At 37.4% G+C, this 23,544-nt stretch overlaps 1 protein-coding gene across 1 annotated transcript in view; it reads left to right on the top strand.

The window, feature by feature from the left end:
* The window catches only part of DOCK2 (dedicator of cytokinesis 2), a 134,617-nt gene that overhangs the window by 37,140 nt on the left and 73,933 nt on the right, over positions 1–23,544 (top strand). The window contains exons 13-19 of the mRNA XM_072398983.1: positions 862–977; positions 2,979–3,077; positions 4,851–5,034; positions 6,728–6,825; positions 11,304–11,393; positions 14,050–14,150; positions 14,847–14,981. Of these exons, the coding sequence (XP_072255084.1) occupies positions 862–977; positions 2,979–3,077; positions 4,851–5,034; positions 6,728–6,825; positions 11,304–11,393; positions 14,050–14,150; positions 14,847–14,981 (823 nt within the window). The remainder of the gene's footprint in view (positions 1–861; positions 978–2,978; positions 3,078–4,850; positions 5,035–6,727; positions 6,826–11,303; positions 11,394–14,049; positions 14,151–14,846; positions 14,982–23,544) is intronic.

Genomic DNA, 23,544 nt, shown 5'->3' with positions numbered 1-23,544 from the left:
CACAATAGGAGGGGAAAGATGTAGTGGTGGGAAGGAGTGAGGGTTTCAAAAGACAGAAGAAGACGGGTAGGCAAGTTTGAAAAAATGTGTTTTGTGTGCTCCTTTAAATGAGCAGAGAGTAGGAGCAAGCCAAATTGGACGAGGAAGACCATTCCAGAGAGTTGGGTAGCTCTAGAAAACATCCCCAGGCTAAGAAACTAAGGCTTTTGTAACAGATACATTCTAATGATATTCTTCAATGAAGCCCCCTTATGAAGTAGGTATCCCATCCTGGGACAGTCCTGTTTTGTACTTTATCTTCCCATGGGTCCCCTTTCCTAACAGGCATCTAGTAGAGCTTGAAGATTTCCTAGATTTAGGATTTTATCTGCTCTTTGCTCAATCAACATAAGGCTTCATACATACGCTCCATTGTTTCCAGCGACAAATGACTGAAAGAAGAATCAACGAGCGCTGTACATACAGTGTGGTTCTGTTCTATGGAGAGGGAAGGGCGGAGAAGGAGAGCTTCACCCCGCTTCACCTACTAAATCTCCATGTCAGTTTTCCTTACCTACTGATTCTTCCAAAAGGTATCCTTTTTGAAACACCAACCTCACTAGGCACCAAGCACAGTGATGGTGCTAGAAAAATATCTGTCACCAATTATTTATACATTATACCCTTGTATACTACGGCCAGGAACCCAACTTGGCAACAGGAAAGGGTGACCAATAACTCTTGCAAGAGCCAGAACTCTATTCCTCTCTTCTTCCCTCTATAAATGGGCACTACATGTAGAGGTCTTTTTTTTAAGGCTTTGTTGATAGACGTTATTATGTTTTTGTTTATATGGCCAGTGGAATTCTTATTTTTATACAGGTGATGTAAGGAATGATATTTACATTACTTTGTTGAGTGGAGATTTTGACAGAGCTACTCAGAGGAATGTGGAGGTGATCATGTGTGTCTGTGATGAAGATGGAAAAGTAATACCGGTAATTTTTTATTTTATTTGGATTACTACAAGAACATTAACTAATTTAACAACATCATGTAACCAATTGTCCAGGATGCTTTAAAGTTTTTTTGTGCAACAACAGAGAATTTATTTGTGAAGCCCTCTATCAGAAATTCATGAACTTTTGAAATGCTATAGGCATGAGGGTAACAAAGAAATATTTCTTGTAGTTAAAAAACTGTAAGCCATGATAGGGGAAAAGGGGCATCTGAGACAAATGTGCTTCCCACCTATGGCTACCGCATAGTTGGGCATAAACAAGATCTTCTGGATAGTTATAGAACCCTTTTGCACTTTCTTGCCAGTGAATTAATACACCCACCTGCACCAATGACCTGGTCACCAAGATGCATCTAAAGCACTATTGAATCAGAGCACAATCAGAGAAATGTTGATAAAATCCCATCTTGCAAATTCATGCAGACAGAAATAAGGAAATAATACTCTTTATCTCCACAAGCTTAGCTTCCTGTGTAATAAAACACAAATGTTAGAAAATACATACACATGACAATGTCCCTTTTTGGAGTAAAACCCCAGATCCTTGAACTGCAAGACTGAAAGATGTGCTGATGAATGTTTGTGTTCTAGGTCAACATAAAATGCTTTATTACACACGTTGAATTGTGTATTTTCCCTGTAAGGTGATTTTAAATATTGTCAATGTCATACGTAAAATTCACTTTAAAAAATTAGTCTCATGTATTCCATAAAATCCTAGCTTCACTCCCTAGTCAGGTACTTATACTTGACATCTTGAATACTTCATTTTAATTTCATGGATTTGAAGTGGTGGTAAACAAAGAGTAGTACAGATATGTTTACAATATAAATCTGCATTTTTGTTAATTTAGATTACATAAATCAATACACTATGTATATTTTATGGGGTCCGTTTACAAATTCTTCACCTTTCAATTTAGATTTGTTCAAATGCCCATTTAGTTGTCATCTCAATGCATATTAAATCTAAAGCTCATTATGTCACCTAGTTGCTAATTATCAAAAACACAGGAGTGTTTGTTAACGCTATTGCCTTCTGCACACACCCAAACAAAAAAGTCTCAATCAAGAACCCCCAAGGAGCTTTTGCATACAATTGATATATTTTTTTTGGTTGCCTCTTGAGGAAGCCAGAGACATTCATTGCTTTTTAACAGGTCTCATTTGTCATGCAGTTCCATAAACACCACAATTGTAGCAAAATTTTAGTTAAACGACATATTTGTCCATAGTGTGAGGTCACCCGTAGCAACGGGGGGTGTTTCAAACAGAAACCAGGGCCAGCAAGTTAAAAGTGCATCAAGGGTTTTATTCACTAATACTATTTCCACACAAAAACAGGCAAACTAAAACAAACAGCAAAAATAAAGCATGGCCACTTGGCCTCTAACTCGCTGTTAGATCCCTTTATAACAATCCTGCCCAACCTAGTGCTGTGCAGGACTCTAAGGCCGTAACCATACAGCTTTTCCAACAAAGTCTGTGTCTTTACATTCACAGTTCACCAGCCAAGACAGAGCCACAGGAAAGAGCAGGCTGGGAGTTTATATCCCCAGCCCAATTTCCAGGATGCATTTCAGCTGAGACTGACACCTGTTCATACCCAGGCCTTTTTAGCTCCCCCACCTGGCCAAGAAGCTCATTGTCATTCAGCCTGGTACTTCAACCCCACCTACAGGTCAAAAGGAAAACTGTCTGACTAAACAGAAAAATACTCTGCATATAATTTGTATCTGGGGCAAATGTATCTGTCATCCTGGGGAAACTCTGTGATTTCTTTGGCCAACTGTTACAATAGACATAATTTAGTATGCACAAAACCACAGGGGTTGGATAAAGATTATATTTTGTAGTTTAAAACCTTTACATATTTTGTAAATTGAATTAATAGTTTGTAAATGTATTAAGTAGCAACAAACTGTTAATATATATTTTTGAAAGCACAACAATTTGTTTTTACTTTTCTTTTGGTTAGAATGCAATCTGTATGGGAGCAGGGGACAAGCCAGTCAGCGAATATAGATCTGTGCTTTACTATCAGATCAAACAGCCGCGCTGGATGGAAACTATAAAGGTATGGTAAAGGACAAGCAAAAACGTCTAAAATATTTACACCCTCTGCAGTAAACCAAGGACAAGTTACAGCCTTGGGATGGTTACACAGCAATTCTGTTTTCTAGTCTTCATGAATATTTAAGAAATGTGCTCATCAATAGTTCAGCTATGAATGGAAAATAATTGGGAAGCTTTAAATATTTATTATCAGACAGAGACTCTAAAGTCATGCTTAAGTCAGTTTAATTCTGCTTACTGCAATTTCTCTTTTTCACACCAGAAGGCTGGAAGGCTGCAGTATTTGCCTCTGCTTTTATCTTTGAGATTATTTTTCTACACAGGTTAATTCATTTTTTTGGGTTGTGGGTAAAAAATCCTATAGCTTAGTTGAGGTACAGTTAAGGCCCAATGTTTATCACCTCTCTCCCATACCAGGGGACAGCTCTGCGGCTAGCTTCAGCAGAGAAAGTGCTAGATAACTGACATGACTGGGGTTTGTGCAAGAGAAGTAAGGCAACTATCGGCGAGATGATCCACTCAGTAATCAACACACTACTAAGGTCTACACGGACGTTTTCCCCAGCGTTAAACCTGAGGCTTTAAAAGCCCATGTTTGAAATTTCCATGCATTCAAATAAGTCAGTCCACACCAGGACATTTCCTTGAAGTACGTTTATGAGCGTTATCTGTAATGTTGTTTGCAACGTTTACAACGGTTTAAAACAAAGGTGAACGCTGGAAAACACACAAAAATGCAGGTAGACATGGCTAATTTTGTAATTATTGGGTAATCCATTGATTTCAATAGGGTGTTCTCTTGCATTTATAAGCACTTGAAACGTAAACACATTAAAAACGCGGGAAAACGTGTAAAAACGCGGCATAGACGTTTTCCAGCTTTTTAAAGCTTGCCTAAAAACACATATTTAAAGTGCATAAAAACATATAAACACAGTAGGAACGTTTACATGCATTTTTAAAAACCTCCATGTAAACCCAGCCTAATAATATGCAAGTTCTGGCTACAAGAAACATTAGGATTTTAAAATGCTTCTGTTAGTTTACATATAGTCATCTCAAAGTTACAGGACTGCCATTCAGTGTCCACTGATGTGTCTGCCAACTGCTCAAGAACCTGCTGGTTTAAAAAAATAATACAAGCCTAAAATCACTAGTAGATTTACCCAAGAATAGATAAAATAAGAGAAAGTTAAAGAGGTAAAGAACTCACACCCCAAATCTCCTACGGTGGTGCCTGCATCTTCACAGCATCTTCATTTGATTTTAGGATGGTTGCCTATCTTGATTGGCCAGGCTGAAGAGATGTAAGTTCAACGTGTGTGGGAGTGTATTCTTTTCAGGCCTGAATTTTCATTTTTACAAAATATGGAATGAAAAGATTTAACATGTTTTAAACAGGTGCCTGACATTTACATAACACATTAACAAAAAGATCCTATTTTACCTAGTGCTGCTAAGGATATAGAACTTGAACCTGCCTTGTGATGCGTGCAGTGTAGAAAATTAGAGGAAAAAGATTCCTTAACAAGAACCATTCAACATCAAAATGATTTTCTACTGTAAATAGTCTTCTGAATTTGTACTAAAATTTCTGATGTTAATTGTGATAATTTACATCACCATTGCATTCCATCAACTTGTTTGGTGTCTGCATATTGCACTCTTGATACGTGGTCATCTCTTAAAACACTGGTGTCTGACAGCCTTGGACATGCATAGGTAAATGGCACAACTGATAATTTAATTTTATTTCATTGGGTACTATGTCTAGGGTGACAGCAAGAAGATGGAAGATGCCAGTACATATTTATCCCTGCCTTCCACTCGCCATCAAATAGACAGTAAGGGCTCAACATTTAGCAAAAACAGTAGCAGTTCTGGAGGATTGTCGGTTAGTTCACGTGATGCTTTTTCAATTTCAACTCTTGTATGTTCTACCAAACTGACACAGAATGGTAAGTTAAGACTGCCTACAAGTATCTGTAATGTGTTTTTTTTATTTTGAGATGCATCTAGTTGCAAAAATTAATGTAGCTTAATGTATGATTTTGTTAAATCATTCGGTGATAATGTTTGATTATTTGCTAGTCTATGTCTTTGCAAGTTATGTGTGCAGGGCTGGCATGATGGGGGGGGGCAGCTACCCTGCCAAGTCTTTGCATTGTTCTTCCCTGCATGCCTAGCTGTTATCACACAAAGCACAGTTTTTTCTTTCTCCTTCAGAGCCTCAGAGTACAACTGACTGGCTACAGGGTCAATGATATTTACCTTTTTGTTGCCCACAACAGACCCCTGATGTACCAGGTTGTAGGTTCTCTTTGCAAGGGCAGGCTCAGACATGCGCAGGGGAAAGCACTCCTGGGCATTACTTAGCAGCTGGCACCTTGCCAGACACTTAGAAGTCTAAAGCTGCGTACACACGTCAGATTTTTCTCGCCCGATAATCGGCATCGGCCAGATATCGGTCGAGAATCTGGCGTGTGTACAGTCGGTGTCGTTCATCGTCCGTGGATCCGTCCTGGCGGATCCACGAATGATGAACGACCACCGATCCTAATGCAAGGAAAGGGGGAGAGCGCGCAGCAGGGTGCCGCTCCGTCGTTCTCCCCCTCCCCTCTCCATAGAGCAGAACATCATGCATCCTGTAGTCCTTTGTCGTTGGAAAGGATTGTGAAAGATCATTTCCAACGACAAAAAATTGCACGTGTGTACACAGCTTTAGAGAACCAGCGTTTGACAGCAAGCTGCGGTGCATGGCTACCCTTACCTCTATTAAGCTGCTTCCAGAACCTCTTCTACCGCAACCTTACCAAGAACCTCACCACCAGTTTAGTTCGCATTAACAGGTTTAGTCAGTTTTATTGCTTACATTTTGTGCAAAAATGGTTAACATTGCAACATAGTTCAGTTTTTGCCCATTTATTTCCACAGGATCTATGCTGGCTTTTTTAGTGTTCACATTTTTTTTCCCCAAACAGTTTCAATTCAAACAAACAAAAAAAGGCCTTTGCAGCCTGAAACATCTGAAAAAGCCTAAGAGTTGCCACCTGTTCCTGGGTGTTTACAAGTTGCCGGTAACTGCTCAGGAGTGGCAAATGGGGCATAATTCAAAGACAATAGAAAATGCGATGTAAGGACATTAAGGGGAAGGACATTAAAAAGTTGAAACAAAGTATAAGCAATGACGGAAAGCTAACACAATTATAGGAGTTACTGGACACCTTTGTGTGTGTGTGTTTTACCTTGGAAACGGATGATGGCAGTAGGATGCACGATTGTAAGAAGACAGACCTGCAGAGACAGTGTGATCTGTTGCTATCATCATGATGCCAAATATCACAGGACATCTATAGGAATTTTGTCCATATCTGGAAGAATCAGTACTGTTTCGGAGGCACTAGAGAACCTACACAAATTTATGCAGGAGGTTTTACTGTTTTGGCTGTTTAATTTATTTAGGCTAACACTGCAATATTTTGGAATTTAGTGATCTTTGAATTTTAATATTGCATTTTTCACATAAAAAAATTCACAAATATGATATTTAGTCAGAAGGTGCTAGTGCAAAATGAAAAAAGTGCACAGGAAAATGCATTTTATAAAATTTCTACCTATTTTCAACTGTTAACAATAAGTCTCCTATTTTAGTTGGCCTTCTTGGACTTTTAAAATGGCGCATGAAGCCTGAACTACTTCAGGAAAACCTGGAAAAACTGAAAATAGTGGATGGAGAAGAAGTCGTAAAAGTATGTAAGCAAACAATCTAAGGATAGGATGGGGGTACATTGGGTGAATCTATGGGAACTCGGTGTTACTTAAAACAAAACTAAACTGAATACAAAAACAAAGGTGTGCATAGTCCTAAAGTTTTCTTTAGTAAACACAGCCAAATTTCCTTCCAGCATTTTATAGAAGGACTCTTCAATAGAAATGCTTTAAGTTCCATGGTGAGACAGACCCAAAATCCTCAAAGCTCACACTCCCTGCTGTTTCAAAAGCTTTAGATTTGACTCTTCATTGGCCCTTTTAGTAGAACCACTGTAATCATACAAAGAACAAGGGGCTTCCCTGTAAAATGCTGGCTGGGAACAAGCTTTCCTACTTGGAATTAGTTTTCTCAGAAAATGAACTATGAGACTTTAAACCTATTTTGTTCAGATAAATCTTCAATTTATTTAGGTGATTTAAACTGAAAAAGTTTGTTGGGCACCTAGGTCCATTTACAATATTGTTCTCCTTTAGCACATAATATGTGTTATTCCATTTGTTAACAAGGGTTTAACACTCCAAATCTTTAACGGCGGATGTATTCACAATACAGAAAACCCGCTCTTCTAAACTCAGCCCACTTTTCTACACAAACGCTATCCCGTGTTCGTCTTGGCTAATGTCAAAAAAAAAAATTGCAGTGCGGCCTTCTGTCTAGCCAGGCATTTTAAGTTTTAATTAAGTGATATAATTAAAAACCCTGGAGGCAGGTTCTTTATGGTATCAGGTTCAATTGAAGGGAGGCTGGTCACATTTTTGGTTTATTATGCTCCCAACTCCAATCAGGTTTTTTTGTTCAACAGATTATGACCAACATCCAAGAAACCCTCACTCTACCCTAGCTCTTGATTAAATATTGGATAAATCCGGCACAACATCTCATGGATTATCCCCCCCCCCCCCCCCACCGAAACAAAGCCACACTCTAGCCCTCCTTTCACCAGAAGAGAACTAAATCCCAATAGTAAAGATTACACAGTCTTTTCTGCAGCACATAAACAGTATTCTAGGATCAACCTGGACCTCGTCATCCAATCACTAACTAAAGCTTGCATCCTAGCTACACCATTGTCTGATCATGAACAAATTGATGTTTCACTTATCAGGTCTGGGAGGGCGACCATCTGTTTTTTAGTGGAGAGTAAACAAAACCTTCCTAATGACAAATTAGAATTGAAATTGAGACAGCTATAGACTAAATATTCCAAGTAAAGTACAAGATACATCCCCTTCTACCAATTGGGAAGCCCATAAAAGCCCATAAAATTTCTGCTAAAAATTAGGAAATCTCAAACACGAGTCTTAAAAATTAAAATACACAAATACAAAGGACTGCTCTCCAGACGTGAAAACAACCATCATATGGACTTAAGACCTCAGAAAATATACAGTAAGAACTGAGATTAATCTACTTCTAACTACTGGAGCGAAGAAATCTCTACAGTGGTCAGGACATACATTTTTTTTTACTTGGAATGACAAACAAGGGAGCCACTAGGTTAAAAAATTGAATACAAGGCCTAAAATGCACTCTTTACCCAAAATCTGACACCGATCCTACAAGAATTCAAACCTTTTTTATAGTAAGCTATGTAAATCCACACAACAAGACAACCAATCTCAAACTAATGACTTCTTAAGGTCACTAACCAGACCATAAACATAAACTAGGCCCTCATCTGGCCACTTATTTTAATTACCCTTGTGAAGGCCCTCGGCTCCCTTCAGAGGCCAACTTAGCTCACATCAGCATGATTGCTAAACCGGGTAAGGATAGCTCGTTGGTTGCAAATTACCATCCAATATCCCTAATTAATTGTGACCTCAAAATAATGACCAAAATGCTGTCTCTCCATCTTAATAATTTTCTGGAACAATATACACATTGAGATCAAGAAGGCTTCATTATCAATCGCTAGGTCCCCGATTAAACTAGATCAATTGGCTTGATCTCAGCTATCACTTTGGATCGGTATCGGGTTCCTGATAGGAATGCAATGTTGTGTTCCCTAGACCCGCAGAAAGCCTTTAACAGCATTTCCTGGATATGCCTGTTTCAAGTACTTAATCATGTGGGTTTCGGTAAGGGTTTCCTCCAAATACTCTCAAACCTTTATGAGGCCCCAAAAGCACAAGAATCTTGGGCAGGGTATCGTTCCAATCATATTATAATACAGAGAGGGATGCATCAAGGCTGCCCTATCTTCCCCTTACTATTCGCATTGGCTATTGAACCCCTAGCAAAAGCGATCTAGAACAACCCAAACATTCAAGGGATACACTGTGAGCATACGGAACATAAGTGCGTGTTGGGTGCCAATGACATTTTATTATGTAACATCACTCTATAATATTGCTACCAAACCTGTTTCAATTACTGTACACATACAGCTCCCTGTCCGGGTTAAAGGTGAAAAGGTCCAAATCTATAGCGATGAATATTAGTCTCCCTACAGATCGTCACACATCTCAAGCAAAAGTTTAGCTTTGATTGGCAGCAGGACACACTAAAATATTTAGGTATCAAGTTGACCCCACACCATAACTCTCTATATCAGGCCAATTATAAACTGTTTTCAAAAAGATTTTTGCTGATTTAAAAAGATGGTCATCCCTCACCCCCTATCATAGTTTGGCAGGATCACAGGGTACTCTACCTATTTAGGACCATCCCCATCATGGTTCCAAGAAAAGATCAAGCCTTTTGCAATCAAAAACCCTAACATTTGTTTAGGGACACAAATGTTACATAGAGCAGCACAAATAGCTGACCCCAATGGATAGACATTAGCTACTTCATCAATAGGTATTGAAGCTATCATGCCATCATCATTATCAGCCTAATGCTGAGACAAAATCCTATGTCCATCTCTTAACTATTCACTGTCAGTTTGGGACTGGATAAAAAATATTGGGCCATTTGCTTAGCACCTGCCCCTTTGGGTCTGTTAATTATCTTTGGTTGGCGGATTAACAAAGGTTTCATGAGAATTGCTGATCTCATATTTGGGAGATTTATATTGAGCTTCTCTCATTTGATGAAATCCAAAGAATTTTTTTTTAGGTATCATCATCATGGTTTGTGATATCCAGGATCTCCTTCCTATAGGATGTCCCTGTTTAAACATGTAAAATTATTGAGGGTTCCAGGGGCCAAATAGCTCTAATTTACACAGCACTCTCCTCCCACACCTCTAAATCTGCCTATATGAAAAACTGGGAGAGGGATCCTAAGAAAGTTTGGAATATAGACACATGGCATGAGACAGCAAGTAGTCCTTTGGTAGATTTTGGTAAATGTGTCCTGAATTGAATTATAAAACAATACTTCTTTGGTACAATGTACCAGATGGGTTAGCTAAGATATTTCCAGGTTCCTCACCAATATGCTTCAGGGGATGCAGAGACACACTGGTTCTATTGAACATATTTGGTGGTCCTGCCCAATAAGTCAAGAATCTTATCCTATCTAAATATATTTTACCAGCAGCACGCATTGCTAGAGTCAAAACCTGGTAATCAAAGATTTAACAACAAAAATTCATGTATCATCAAGGACACTCCAAATATTTTTTGAAATGACATGGCACCCTTGGATTTCATATTGTGACTTTGGACACTCTCATATAAAAGCAAGACACCTTGTTTATTCCATTCCCTTACCTATTCTACTGTCCCTTCTCATCTGTGGACTCCTTCCCTAGTTCATCATCTTTTTTAGCCTTTGGATGGCTTGTTACAATGTTTCAATGTTATTTATATTGTTAATGGTTGTAATGTATTATCCCTTTACCCTATTCCTAAAATCTGAATCAAAATATTGAAATATAAACAGCTGTTTTGGTGAACAGCAATGCACATTACCAGAAAACAATAGTGTGAATCCTTGTCTTTGAAAATTGAAAACTGAAGATTTGGGTTTTCCTTTACTCTTTGTTTTAGTGACAATCACCAGGACAAAAATCTCTTCAATGACATAGACAGTGATAATTTTTGTGTAGTATATACCATTTTGGGGATTTTTTGTACATTGTTAGAAATGCACACTTCTACATGTGTTTTAAAATCAAAAACTTACCTTCGGCAGCAAAAAAATTAAAAGAAGCATCAAGGTGCTTTTATGATGTTCATATAAAGATTTAAACTCTCAATCAACCATTTATCTCAGTGCTCTTGTCTAGTTGTATGCTTTTTCTATATTGATCTGCATATATAACATAATTTTATAAAAGATCAAAAATCTGTTAGATTCCTTTTCATTTTATTAATAAAATTAAAAATTAAACTCTATAAAAAATAGAACAAACTTGCAGAACAGATTAAAACTATTTTTTAAATTAGAAATTCTTACAGTAAATTGAATTGGTTAGCATACACTGGTACAATTGATTTATCTACAGCATTATAATTGTCTGATCATTCTGTTGACTTCAATACTTTTTATGGTTTCTTGCAGTTTCTGCAGGATACTCTTGATGCTCTGTTTAACATCATGATGGAGCACTCCCATTCAAGCAAGTATGATATCCTTGTCTTCGATGCCTTGGTAAGACCTGACATTTTGCTTTCAGATGTTTTGGTTGACAAAAGATGTTTTTTGACAAAAAAAATTGTTCTAATTTGATATATGATTGAAATCATTATGCAATAGGCATTGTCCTGTAAAATCCCATCACCTTGATGAGAAGTTATAACAGACAGAGGTGCAAGATTACATATAGATTCAATCCATTTAAGTTGAAGGCTATTCCATACACTCTTAAAAATGTTATTGTAATGAGAAGATTTCAAATAATGTCACAAAGCACTTACACACTTAAATTCCACTTTACACAAGAATAGAAATGTAGTGTATTTAAGTTTACCAGCTTTTATATATGGTGACTGCATGTTTTTTTCAGGCTTTTTTTTTTTTTTTTTTTTTTTTTTTACTTGGTGATCTGGACATTAACATTCTTCTGACCTGTGGTGGTACAGCTTACTCCCCCACCATATCACCATATATACCATATAAAAGAGCAGCTTTGCCAATATAAGTCAGGAAGTTTGTTAGGACTATATAATACTGTCCCCTGTCTTCGTTTGCAAAACATAAGGTGGGTGTGTGATGTTTTAATGGTTTTTATATTTTTGAATCAGCAGTGGATGTCCTATCAGGTAATGAGTTATTCCAGAACTGCCTTTATGTATTGAGGACCTATTGGGTGACAATATGTCCAGAAAGAGAAGAAGTATAGGGAAACCTTCAACTGTATCAGAAATCTGGCAGCAAAACAAGCTGAAAAAAACGTTGGGTGGTTGTTGTATTGTGACCTAGGGTACCCTGCAAAAATGTAGGTTATGCGACCCAGGTATCTGGAGGTATCAACACTCATGTCAGTCAGGCAAAGGAGTAGATCATAAAAAGATCCCTAGCACTCAAATTTCAGCCATTTACATGTACCTGCCCTATTCCATAGAACCCATAGTTTCCATACACTACACTGATGATAGATAAAACCCGAAACAGCTGTATTGTATGTGATTCTGCATGTATAGTTGGCCATTGAGGCAAATGAAAATTTTTTGCATGCAATACCCAAATGAGAAATGATCCTCCTAATTTTGGATATGTGATGGAAATAAACACGTGGATACCGTCTGTTCTGTAGGGCTCTACAATGTAATGGTAAAATCCTAATAGAAAACAAAAACATTGTTTGGTGGCAGGCGGATTGGAAACAGGTAGTGAATGTCAGCAGGAAAGACAGGGACTGATACTGGCACAGGGAAATCAGAGAAGTCACATTGACAAACCTGACATAGCTGGGTAGACCAATGATCCCAAAATGTCCTGCTCTTATATTTTGCTGCTCAAAGAAGCTGTGGGGTGACATAGACAATACTTCAGTGAGATTTATATTTTCATTCCTTTTTAAAAACTCCTGTGCCAAAAAAACTTCCTACATTGTTAGATTGAAAATCAGTGAGGATTTTTCCAAAGAAGACTAGTCTCATTTGATTTTGGGTAAAATCAGAATATTCTTGCCTGAGTCTACCTTATGCCAGGGGTCAAAGTTCACAGGTGCCTAGTGTGGGTTTCAGTATACACAAATTGTGTGGTGTTATGCTGAGTATTTTTTACGTTTATTATTTTTTATTAGGATGAGGATGGAATATTAAAGATACAGTGGCAGTCAGTCAAGAATGATACACTGGTTAATACAGTGCAAAAAAGGAAACATACAATTGTAAACATAAAAAAGTATGGTGATATCAGTCATTTCTGTGAAAGGAGCAAGGTACAATACCACCATCATTAGCAAGCAATATCAGCACATACCAAGAAGTTTAAGCAAATGTTCTTACAATACTCTGCTTCATTGGTAGAGGTAAAGTACCCATGTAGGACCTCCAGATCTCAAAGAAAATGCCTACTATCTGATCCTTCTCCAAGGAAGTTTGGAATCAAGCCATCCTAAAACATGCATAAGTTCTTCTTTAAAAAGTGAATGTGAATGATTCACAGCCATTTATGCAAGATTGCTTTTATTTGCCACTATCGACACAATTAACAGAAGGTTTCTACTACCTCTTGTAATACTTGCTTTTTGTAGGTTAAAAACTGCCATTATAGCCCATTTAAAGGATGAAGATAGAAAATTAACCAAATGTGCTGTAATATAATTGGCAATGGATTTACAGAATGCCTTAGATCTTTATCTAACCGCATCATTACCGCATTTGGGACAGCTAGAGGAGCGACTGAACCTGGATGATTAAGCAAACCTGGAATAGCTTTCTTTAAAGTCATTTGCTATTTGTAATAAATAATGTAATAAATTAGGCCCATTGTGAGTACTTTTATTTATGTTATATAGGGTTCTTCAAACTTTCTGTACTTATAATTAAATCCATGCTAGGTTATCGCCTTAAAAATTTAGTTTGCCTCTGGGTGATGCAGATTGAATCTTTTCCATGGTGTACCCTGGTATAAACCTTTCAGAGTTAACTAAAATGTGTTTTCATTTGGTGTCTGTATTTTATTGGTTAAACATGGTTAGCTGGAAATTGCAAATATTTAATAATCATACAAAATATTTCCATTTTTTTGAGACTGAATGCAAACCTAAATTTTTTTTGGTTTGATTGTTTAATATAGTCCAAATGTTTATTGCATTATCAGATAAACAATTCCATGTTTTTCTCTATTTTGTTTTCAGATTTACATAATAGGACTTATTGCAGATCGCAAATTTCAACATTTTAACACTGTCTTGGAAGCATACATTAAACAACATTTCAGTGCAACTTTGGCCTATAAGTAAGTTCAAAGTAGAATTTATTTACCTGCTTGGGTTACATATAAATAACTACAGTACTACCACACCCTGAAAAAGTCCTTTATTGAAATCAAAACAGAAACACATGTAAATCCATTATTACAATGACAAATATTCTAGGGGTTTCTTATTGGTGTTGTAAAGGACGCCAGGGGTGGATCCTGGATGGTAGATTTATTCCTCCCTTCTTTATGTTGTGGTCTCTTTGAAAGTAGGTTTTGTTGTTTTTTTGGAAAAGACTCCAGGAATTTTGTTTTGGCAACCTGCTGTGGCCATTTTTATTAAGTTATTACAAGGCCAGACTCTTAGGGAAAGATCTGGTTGGGCCTTCCTATCCCACTGCATAACAGCCCAGGCTTTCAGACAGCTATGTCTGGGGCTGTCAGGAAGTTGATGGGGCAGTCTGAACCTGATTTTGAGAGTAAAGAGCAAAGCTGAAGGGAGCAGCCCATGTTGTAGGACTAAAGTCTATCAAGCTGCAACTTATTCTATCTGAGAATACCAGGTCTATCCCTGCTACGGCTGCTTGGGTGGCAGGACTTTGTTTGCTAACCATTAAGGACTTATGCTGACGTAAACAATTTTTGTTTTGCTGGAAGAGTGAGCTGTATTGAGCTATTTTGTTATTAAAAAATATTTTAAAAATTATTCAACTACATTTAAATTATTTTTGACAGGAAACTAATGGCTGTCTTGAAGAAATATCTGGATATTTCCAGCAGAGGGGAGCAGTGTGAGCCAATTTTAAGGACTCTGAAAGCACTGGAATATGTGTTCAAGTTCATTGTGCGGTCAAGGACATTATTTTCACAGTAAGTATCTCTCTTTTTTTAAGTACTTTGTAACTGACTAGTATGGTTATACTGATGAGATGTAATATTATTGCTACAAAGAATTAAAACAAAACAATCATAAGTACCAAAAAGTGACAAATGGAAAAGCAACATGTAACAAAAACAAACGTGAAAAAAGAAAAAGCATAATTTTAATCATGGATAAAATTTGTAAGGTGTTGCAGCAGATTGTTTAGGTATTCTGTGGCTGGAGAAATGAGGAAGGTACCCAAAGAACTACAGGGGAATAAGAAGATGTAAATTTGTCAGGTTTTTTTCTAATGCAATACAGCAATCTGCCCCTAGCAGACATCTGCCACCTACACCCCCCACAGCTCTTCTTCCAGTCAACATTAGCCCTATGATCTGCCTTTCTGTCTTTGCCCATAATGCCTTGGGTACGATGACTATCATGTAGTGCACCATCACCACCACTACCACCACAAAATCCTTCCCAGCTATCCACACCAACTAGACTCTCACATTCCTAAACCTCTAGCTATCATGAACCATACTACAAACCTCCTCCTGCTCAGCAACATGGTTATAGTTACATAGTAGGTTGGGGTGAAAAAGAGAAAAAGTGCATCAAGTTCAACCACTAGCGAAATAAAAAAATCCCAGATATAAAACCCTATAAGACATAGTTGGTCCAGAGGAAGGCAAAACCCCCCGGGTACAATTGCTTTAACAGGGGAAAAAATTCCTTCCTGATTCCATGAGGCAATCGGATGTTCCCCTGGATCAACAATCCCTGTTATCTTTAAATCCTTAATATCCAGTTATATTCTGTGCTTCTAGAAAAGAATCCAGTTTTTTCTTAAAGCAATCTATAATAGTTGCTGAAACTTCCTGAGTAGACGATTCCACATTTTCACAAACCTTACAGTGAAGAATCCCTTCCTTATCCGGAGCTTAAACTTCTTTTCCTCCAGATGCAAAGAGTGCCCTCTTGTTCTTTGTAATGATCTCAAAGTGAATAATTGGGAAGAGAGTTCTCTATATGGACCATTTAAATATTTATACAGGGTGATCAGAAAAAGTTCAGTTCAGCTAATCTCTCCTCATTGCTTAGCTCCCCCATTCCTTTTATTAGTTTAGTTGCCCTTCTCTGCACTCTCACCAATTCCACAATATCCTTTTTGTGAACTGATGGCTAAAACTGCTCTGCATATTCCAGATGTGGTCTGACTAATGCTTTGTACAGGGGAAGGATTATGTCTCCATGTCTGCAGTTTATTACTCTTTTAATACAAGAAAGTACTTTACTAGCTTTATATTTTGCAGCTTGGCATTGCTGTTATTAAGTCTATGATCTACCATAACCCCCAGATCCTTTTTCATTTCTGAATACCCCAAATGTATTCCCCCTAGACAGTGTGAAGCATGCATGTTGTTAGCCCCCAAGTGCATAACTTTACATTTATCTATATTAAATGTCATTTGCCACTTGGCTGCCCAATCAAACAGTACATCCAGGTCCGCTTGTAGATTATAGCCATCCTGTATGGACTTAATTCCATTACATAGTTTGTTGTCATCTGCAGACACAGAAATAGTACTTTTAATCCCAAACTCTATATCATTTATAAAGATGTTAAACATTAAAGGTCTCAACACTGAACCCTAGGGTACACCACTAATAACCTAAGACCATTCAGAGTATGAATCATTATTTACAACTCTCTGAATGCGGTCTTTCAGCCACTTTCTCTATCCATTTACAGATTGACTTTTCTAAACCTATTGACCCTAACTTGCTCATTAACCGTCTGTGGGGTATGGTGTCAAATGCTTTAGCAAAGTCCAAGTATACTATATGCTTTACCACTATCTACCTATTTACTTACTTCCTCATCAAAAGAGAGTAAATTTGTTTGACAACTTCGGTCTTTCTTGAAGCCATGCTGACTATCCCTTATAATATTTTAACCCCTCTTTATTAAATTCTTGGACGGTAAACTAATCGGTCTGTAGTTACCTGGTAAGGACTTTGCTCCCTTTTTGAAGATAGGAACCACATTGTCCTTACATCAATCGATCGGTACCTTGCCATTGACTAAAGAGTTTCTAAAAATTAGAAGTAATGGCTTTGAAATACCGAGCTCAGCTCTTTGAGGACACGTGGATGTAATCCATCAGGTCCTGGTGCTTTGTCAACCTTATTGTTGCCCACCTGTTTCTCAATCATATCAATTTTGAGCCATTGTAAAACATTTAAGGCAGTGACATTGCTGTTATGAATTTGGACTTCAGCTCTGCCATTTTCCTTTGTGTACACAGAGCTAAAAAAAGTGTTTAGTAAATCTGTTTTTTCTTTTTCCCCAGTTACCAACCCAGAGACATCCTTTAAGGGGCCTACATGCTCAGATCTGATCTTTTTGTTAATATATTTAGGAAAATTTTGAGTGTTTGCCTTACTTTCATTTCTTTCATTTTGATTTTTATACTTTTTATCTCCTTTTTTTTAACTAATAAAGATTTTTTTTTTATTATATCATCATACAAAACAATTATTCATACAACACAAACCATACAAAAATCCACGATTTTGTGTACATTTAGTGAATTATTGTGTAAAGCGATCAAAGCTATATATTAACTTATACAAACAGTGTTTCAAAATATCTAAAGTGATAAACAAGGAACAAAACTTCAATATCTTGTGTAATCAGTCTTACTTATACCTAATATTCTTAAGGCAGAATGCCACCAAAGGCAGCATTCCTACATATGTTAGTGCTCTACAACATTTCAAAAAGTGTTAAATGTGTGTAAAAGGACAATACAAGCACACAATGAACAAACAACAAAAACCTGAGTAAATGCCATTTTAATTGAATCTATTATTCATTAAACTTTATTAAGGCCTGGAAAATACACTAGAGTAGAGTTTAACAGAAATTAATCCCCTGAACACCAATCCGAGTCTCCCATGTCTACTCAAGTGACCTCCTCTTGATTAAAAATATCAAAATATTGAGCCTAAATAGCAGAAAACCCTGAAGACATATCTCAATTATCATTGTAACCTTCTTCCATTTTACATATTTCACCAAATATAGCCAGCCTTTTAATGAGGGTTCCCTTGGGTCCTTCCAATTCTTCAAAATCTGAGCCTTAGCTGTTTATAACATTTTTATCTACCCCAAGATATCTGGGTACAATGAAAAAGTACACTTCAAGGTGTAAATTACAATGAGAGACCAGTTATTATTTCAATCATTTGGAGCACTTTCTTCCAATATCTCTCAACTACTGGACAAAACCACCAAATAGGTGACAGAGTACCACGCATCCTCTCCAACATAACGGGGATTCTTGGAAAGACATGAGGTGTAAAATTTCAGATACATAATACCACCTGGAAAGAAGTTTAAAATTTCCTGCCTGTATCTTTGCACGTTTGCATGTTTTATGAACCAAACCAAAGAGTGTACTATTAAATTTGTTTTCCCATTTTACTAAATAAAAAAAATGGGATAACTGAATATATTGCCACTGATGTATCGGTCTATATTCATCAAATGGAACAAGTTGTGCCAGCAGACAAACGGAATCCCCTATCACTGCCTGAGGTAGTGATAGGGGATTCCGGTATCACTACCTACCTAACAGCAACTCTGAACCTGAAGGTTGTCCTAAAAAAGACTCACTCTGAGCCCCTGGAATAAAATAAGAATGACTTGTTATTGGAAGTAGGGGCGAATTATATAACCATTCCCGTTGTCAATGCAAAACATCCTAGCATCTGAGTGTGGTTAGAGTAAGGGTCAAAGTATCCAATCCTAAGGATCTAAATAGTTTGGGAATCCAAATAACCTTACCTAAATTAACCTAACATAGATTTATCTCCAAGGTGACCCATCTCTTAGAAAGTCCATCATACTTCTAATTAAGGATTCTATTCAAAAAAGAAGCCTTATAATACTGTTTAAAATCTGGGAGTCCCAAACCCCTCCTATTTTGGGGCGAAAAAGTTTTTTCAAAGAAATCCTAGCTCTCAGAGGATACCAAATAAATGAAATTACTAATTTGTTAGGACATTTACAGAATGAGGTAGGGATCTGTATGAGCAACATTTGAAAAAAAAAAATATTACCCTATGACGCAGCTGCTTCCAACGTTGAACGTCCTTCCTAATGGCATTCAACAATGGAACATAATTCGCCCCATACAAACCCGCCATTGTAGCTGTAATCTCAAAACCTAAATATATTAGTGCTCTTTGGCACCATGTAAAAAGGAAACTATTTTTTAATCTATACTCCAGTGACCTTGGTATATTCACATTTAGGATTTCTGATTTAGATAGATTGACCTTAAAATTAGTCAAATATCCAAATTCGAAAAACTCCAATAAACTCCATAAAAACGCCAATAAATTAGGAAGAGAGATATCAGGTTTTTGAATAAGAAACAGAATATCATCCGCATATGCAGCTAATTTATGTTCTGTTTTGCTGATTTTAAACCTCTGAATATTATTTTTTAAGCGCACTGTCAAAAAAGGTTCCAGAGATATAGCAAAAAGCAGGGGTGATAATGCACATCCCTGTCTGGTCCCATTATATAATTTAAAAGGTGTCGACAATGTGCCATTTACACAAACACAAGCAGAAGGACAAGTAAAAAGAGCCATAATCCATTCAAACATTTTGGGTCCAAAGCCCAGATGTTTCAGGGTCAAAGATAGATACAGCCAGTTCACCTGATCAAATGCTTTTTTTGTATCTGTAGACAAAAGAAGGGTGGGCTGGCAGTGCCTGCAAACATAATGTCCCTAGCCTCTTTACCTGAAATAAGTCCTGATTGGTCCCGGCGGACCCACAGAGGGATAATAGCCTGAATTCTCCTAGACAATACCTTTGCATATAATTCTACATCTACATTAAGCAAGGAGATGGGGCGAAAGCTAGCAAGCTGTGGGGTCGGAGAGATTTCTGCACTAACAAGTCTAGCTAAATGAAAATGATCAACAAAAATAATATCAGTGCGTGATCATGCACAGGAGAGAAAAAAGTGAAATCCTTATCACTCAGTTGTAATACCCGCCATATATCTTTCAATTGCATATTATGTAGCAGTTTCTTTAGATTACGAACTTGCCAAAATGGAAGTCATGATTTACCAGATGGAAATGTCAAGCAGGGGCTCTAGCGCCACAATAAAATCCCCTGCTACTACTAATAACCCTTTCTGAAACCTCCTCAAGATTCACAGGATACTCAATAGAATTTGTATTTTATGTTTATTAGGGCAGTAAATATTAACCAAAGTGCAAGTTTGATCAAACAACTTTCCCGTTATAAACAGAAACCTACCAGTAGGGTCAGTTACTAAATCAAAGTTAAATTGAATACATCTACGAAAGCCAATAGCAACCCCCCCCCTCCTGATTTCCCACATTGTAAAAAGCCATAAAACCACTGAGGATAGTGATAGTGAGAAAAATCTGACATTTGAGTAAAAGGGAAGGTGTGCCTCTTGTAAAAAAAAAAAAAAAAAAAAAACTCGACAAAAGGCCGACAATTGTTTGAAAAATTCAATAAAAATTAATAAAAAAAAAAAAAAAAAAAAAAAAAATAATATCCCCCCTTGGGGAATGGAGCTCATTTAAGACCTGATGCCTTTTAGTAGGTAGCTGAATGCAAGCCCTTCACATTATAGGACATCAAAGTTGTATGCTCCAAGGACATAAAATATAGAAAAAAATCAAGAAAGTAAAAGAGCTTTGCAAGCCCCTCAGTGCATTTAACCTTAAGCTTATGGCATACCTCTTAATAGACAAACATAAACACAAACAACATTTACCAAGACATTTTTTCTTACAAAGACACAAAAACAAAAAACCATTACCCATACAATATGCATGATGTTCCCTTAACAGTAAATTCTGTTGTACCGAGTATAAACCCCAACAGGCCCTTGGCTGAAAAACTAGGTAAATTGTGGCTAAAAATGTTACTATTAAGTGGCCCATGTATCAGCTGACAGATAAAGCGATAGTAAATCTAGCATTAGAACAGCCACATACCCCCCTCTCCGTCACACTGCAAAATTAATTTTATAAAAACAACCCATTTAATAATGACAGCTTAAAAGAATTATGAAAATATGAAACAAACATTCATTAAGAATATTCAGTCCCCTGCTAAAGGAGCTACAGTCTCCATCGGTTGACGATGACAGCTTAAAAGAATTATGAAAATATGAAACAAACATTCATTAAGAATATTCAGTCCCCTGCTAAAGGAGCTACAGTCTCCATCGGTTGACGAGGCCGCTTGCATTGATTCCTCTGCTATGCTACTTGATGAAGAAGTGGGGAACCATTATGCTCCATTTAACGCCAGCCTATAAGTGCTGGTTTTACTATGCCCAAACCAGCACAGAATGACTCTAAATCTTCTGGGAAGGGCAGTATACAGCTGTACTGTATGTCTGCTTCTCTTAATGACACCAATAAAGGGTGCAACGCCCTACGCCGATCTAGTGTAGCTTTAGCAAGGTCAAGATAAATGGTAACAGATGCCCCATCAAAATCATAGGTAGCTGATGCCTTGGGCTTCTCTTGAATAGCAGCTTTATCAGAGAAATAATGCAAGCGACAAATGACATCTCTATAAGAATCAGGAGGAGCTGCTGTTGCTCTAGGGACCCTGTGTACTCTGTCAAACCGGATCGGAGCTGTAGGAGGAAAAACCACAATCTGGTTAAATATGCCCCTTATGGTAGATTCTAACTGGTCGGGCCCAGTGGCTTCAGGAAGGCCCCTGGCCCTAAGGTTGTTCCTCCTGCCTCTGTTTTCAGCATCTTCTAAATGATAAAATAAACTATGATGTATTTTTGCTGATTAATGGCTCACTTCTTGAAGCTCTCTTATAGCCTTTTCATGCATGTCCAATCTATCTTCCGCCTCCTCCACCCTGTTTAAAGTATGCGATAAGTCAGTGCGCAGGAGCAAACATGAAGGATATATCCTTCTTAGAGGGAAGAGAACACACATTGTCCGCCAGAGATCTAGGGGACAACTTCTCCTGCTCCATCACACTCTGCTATTACCCATTATCTATCCCCTGTTCCATGCTCCAAACTCCCATGCAGGCTCTGTGTCACTGCTGAAGATGCACACTCAGCACGGCTTACCACCAAAGGTTCCACCTCAGACGCCAGATAGGACCTAATTCATCCCGCCGCCGGAGTCTTTGTGGGATCAGTCCCACCCTGCCTCCAGACCATCGTTCCCCGCTCTGTGAGGTGAGTATTGGGCTGAGCTGTGTACGGGTGACGGAGAAGGTGCGTGAAGCTCTGGCTACTTGCAACCGCCTGGTGCCATATTTAGACCACGCCCCCAAGCAGAACGCCCCACCCCCCATTTTATCTCCTTTTTACATCTTTTGTTATATTCTTTATAGTTTTCAAACGATGAAGGTGATCCTTCATTTTTATATTTATTTTATTATTTTTTTATTATTATTTATTTTATTTTAATATTTATTTATATTCATTTTTTGGAATGCCCTTTTCTTGTTTTTTATGGATTTGTTAACATCAGCTGTGAGCCACATTGGTTTTAATTTTAGCCTCTTAAACTTATTACCCTTTGGAATATATTTTTCAGTGTGCTTTTGTAGAATAGACTTGAAATATTCCCATTTCTGTTCTGTGTTCTTTGAGGACAATATTGTCTCCTAGTCCAAGTCACAGAGAGCCGCCCTTAATAATGGAGAATTTGGTCTCTTAAAATTAAATGTTTTTATTTTTCCTGTTTTTGCTTCCTGTTTACAACTTACAATAAATTAAATCATATTATGGTCACTGCTACCCAGATTCTCTTTCATATGCACATTTGTTATAAGCTTTGCATTGTTAGAAAGAACTAGGTCCAGCAGAGTAATATTACTAGTTGGGTCTTCTGTAAACTGTACCATAAAATTATCTTGTATTAAATTCACAAATTTCCTCCCTTTTGCTGTTCCTGTATTGCCATTACTCCAGTCAATGTCACGGTAGTTGAAATCTCCCATGATTAAAACACTTCCACTTTTTGCTGCTTTTTCTTTTTTAAAACATTTTATTTTTTATTGATTTTACATAGTTTTTCATAACAAAAACATATAGAACATAAATAATTACAGTATTACAGTCAAATAGTTTTTGTTCCATTACATAAAACTCCAAGTATAAACAAAACACATATAACCAACCAAATAGAACCCAAACGTCCTGAACCAGATGTAAAATAACACAATGCCGATATCACAAAAAAAACCCCATCTTCACCAGACCCCTCCTAAACTTCATCCATAACCAACCCCTCATTCCTCATGAAACCAATTCCCTACAGCTAAATAAAAGACCTCTTGACTACACCCTTGTATCAGTTGCAATTTTCTGCTCTCCCAACATATTCTTGTATTCAGTCAATTCTTGGAACATTATCCAAGGTGCCCAGGTATCCAGATATTTTTCATTTCTTTTACATGGATCACATTTTCTCTTCGTATCCACATATCAAGTGAGGGGGCCATCAGTTTCC

This window comes from Pyxicephalus adspersus, chromosome 2 (genome assembly GCF_032062135.1).
Source record: "Pyxicephalus adspersus chromosome 2, UCB_Pads_2.0, whole genome shotgun sequence".
In the NCBI taxonomy this organism is placed as follows: domain Eukaryota; kingdom Metazoa; phylum Chordata; class Amphibia; order Anura; family Pyxicephalidae; genus Pyxicephalus; species Pyxicephalus adspersus.
This window is presented reverse-complemented; position numbering and strand designations above follow the sequence as displayed.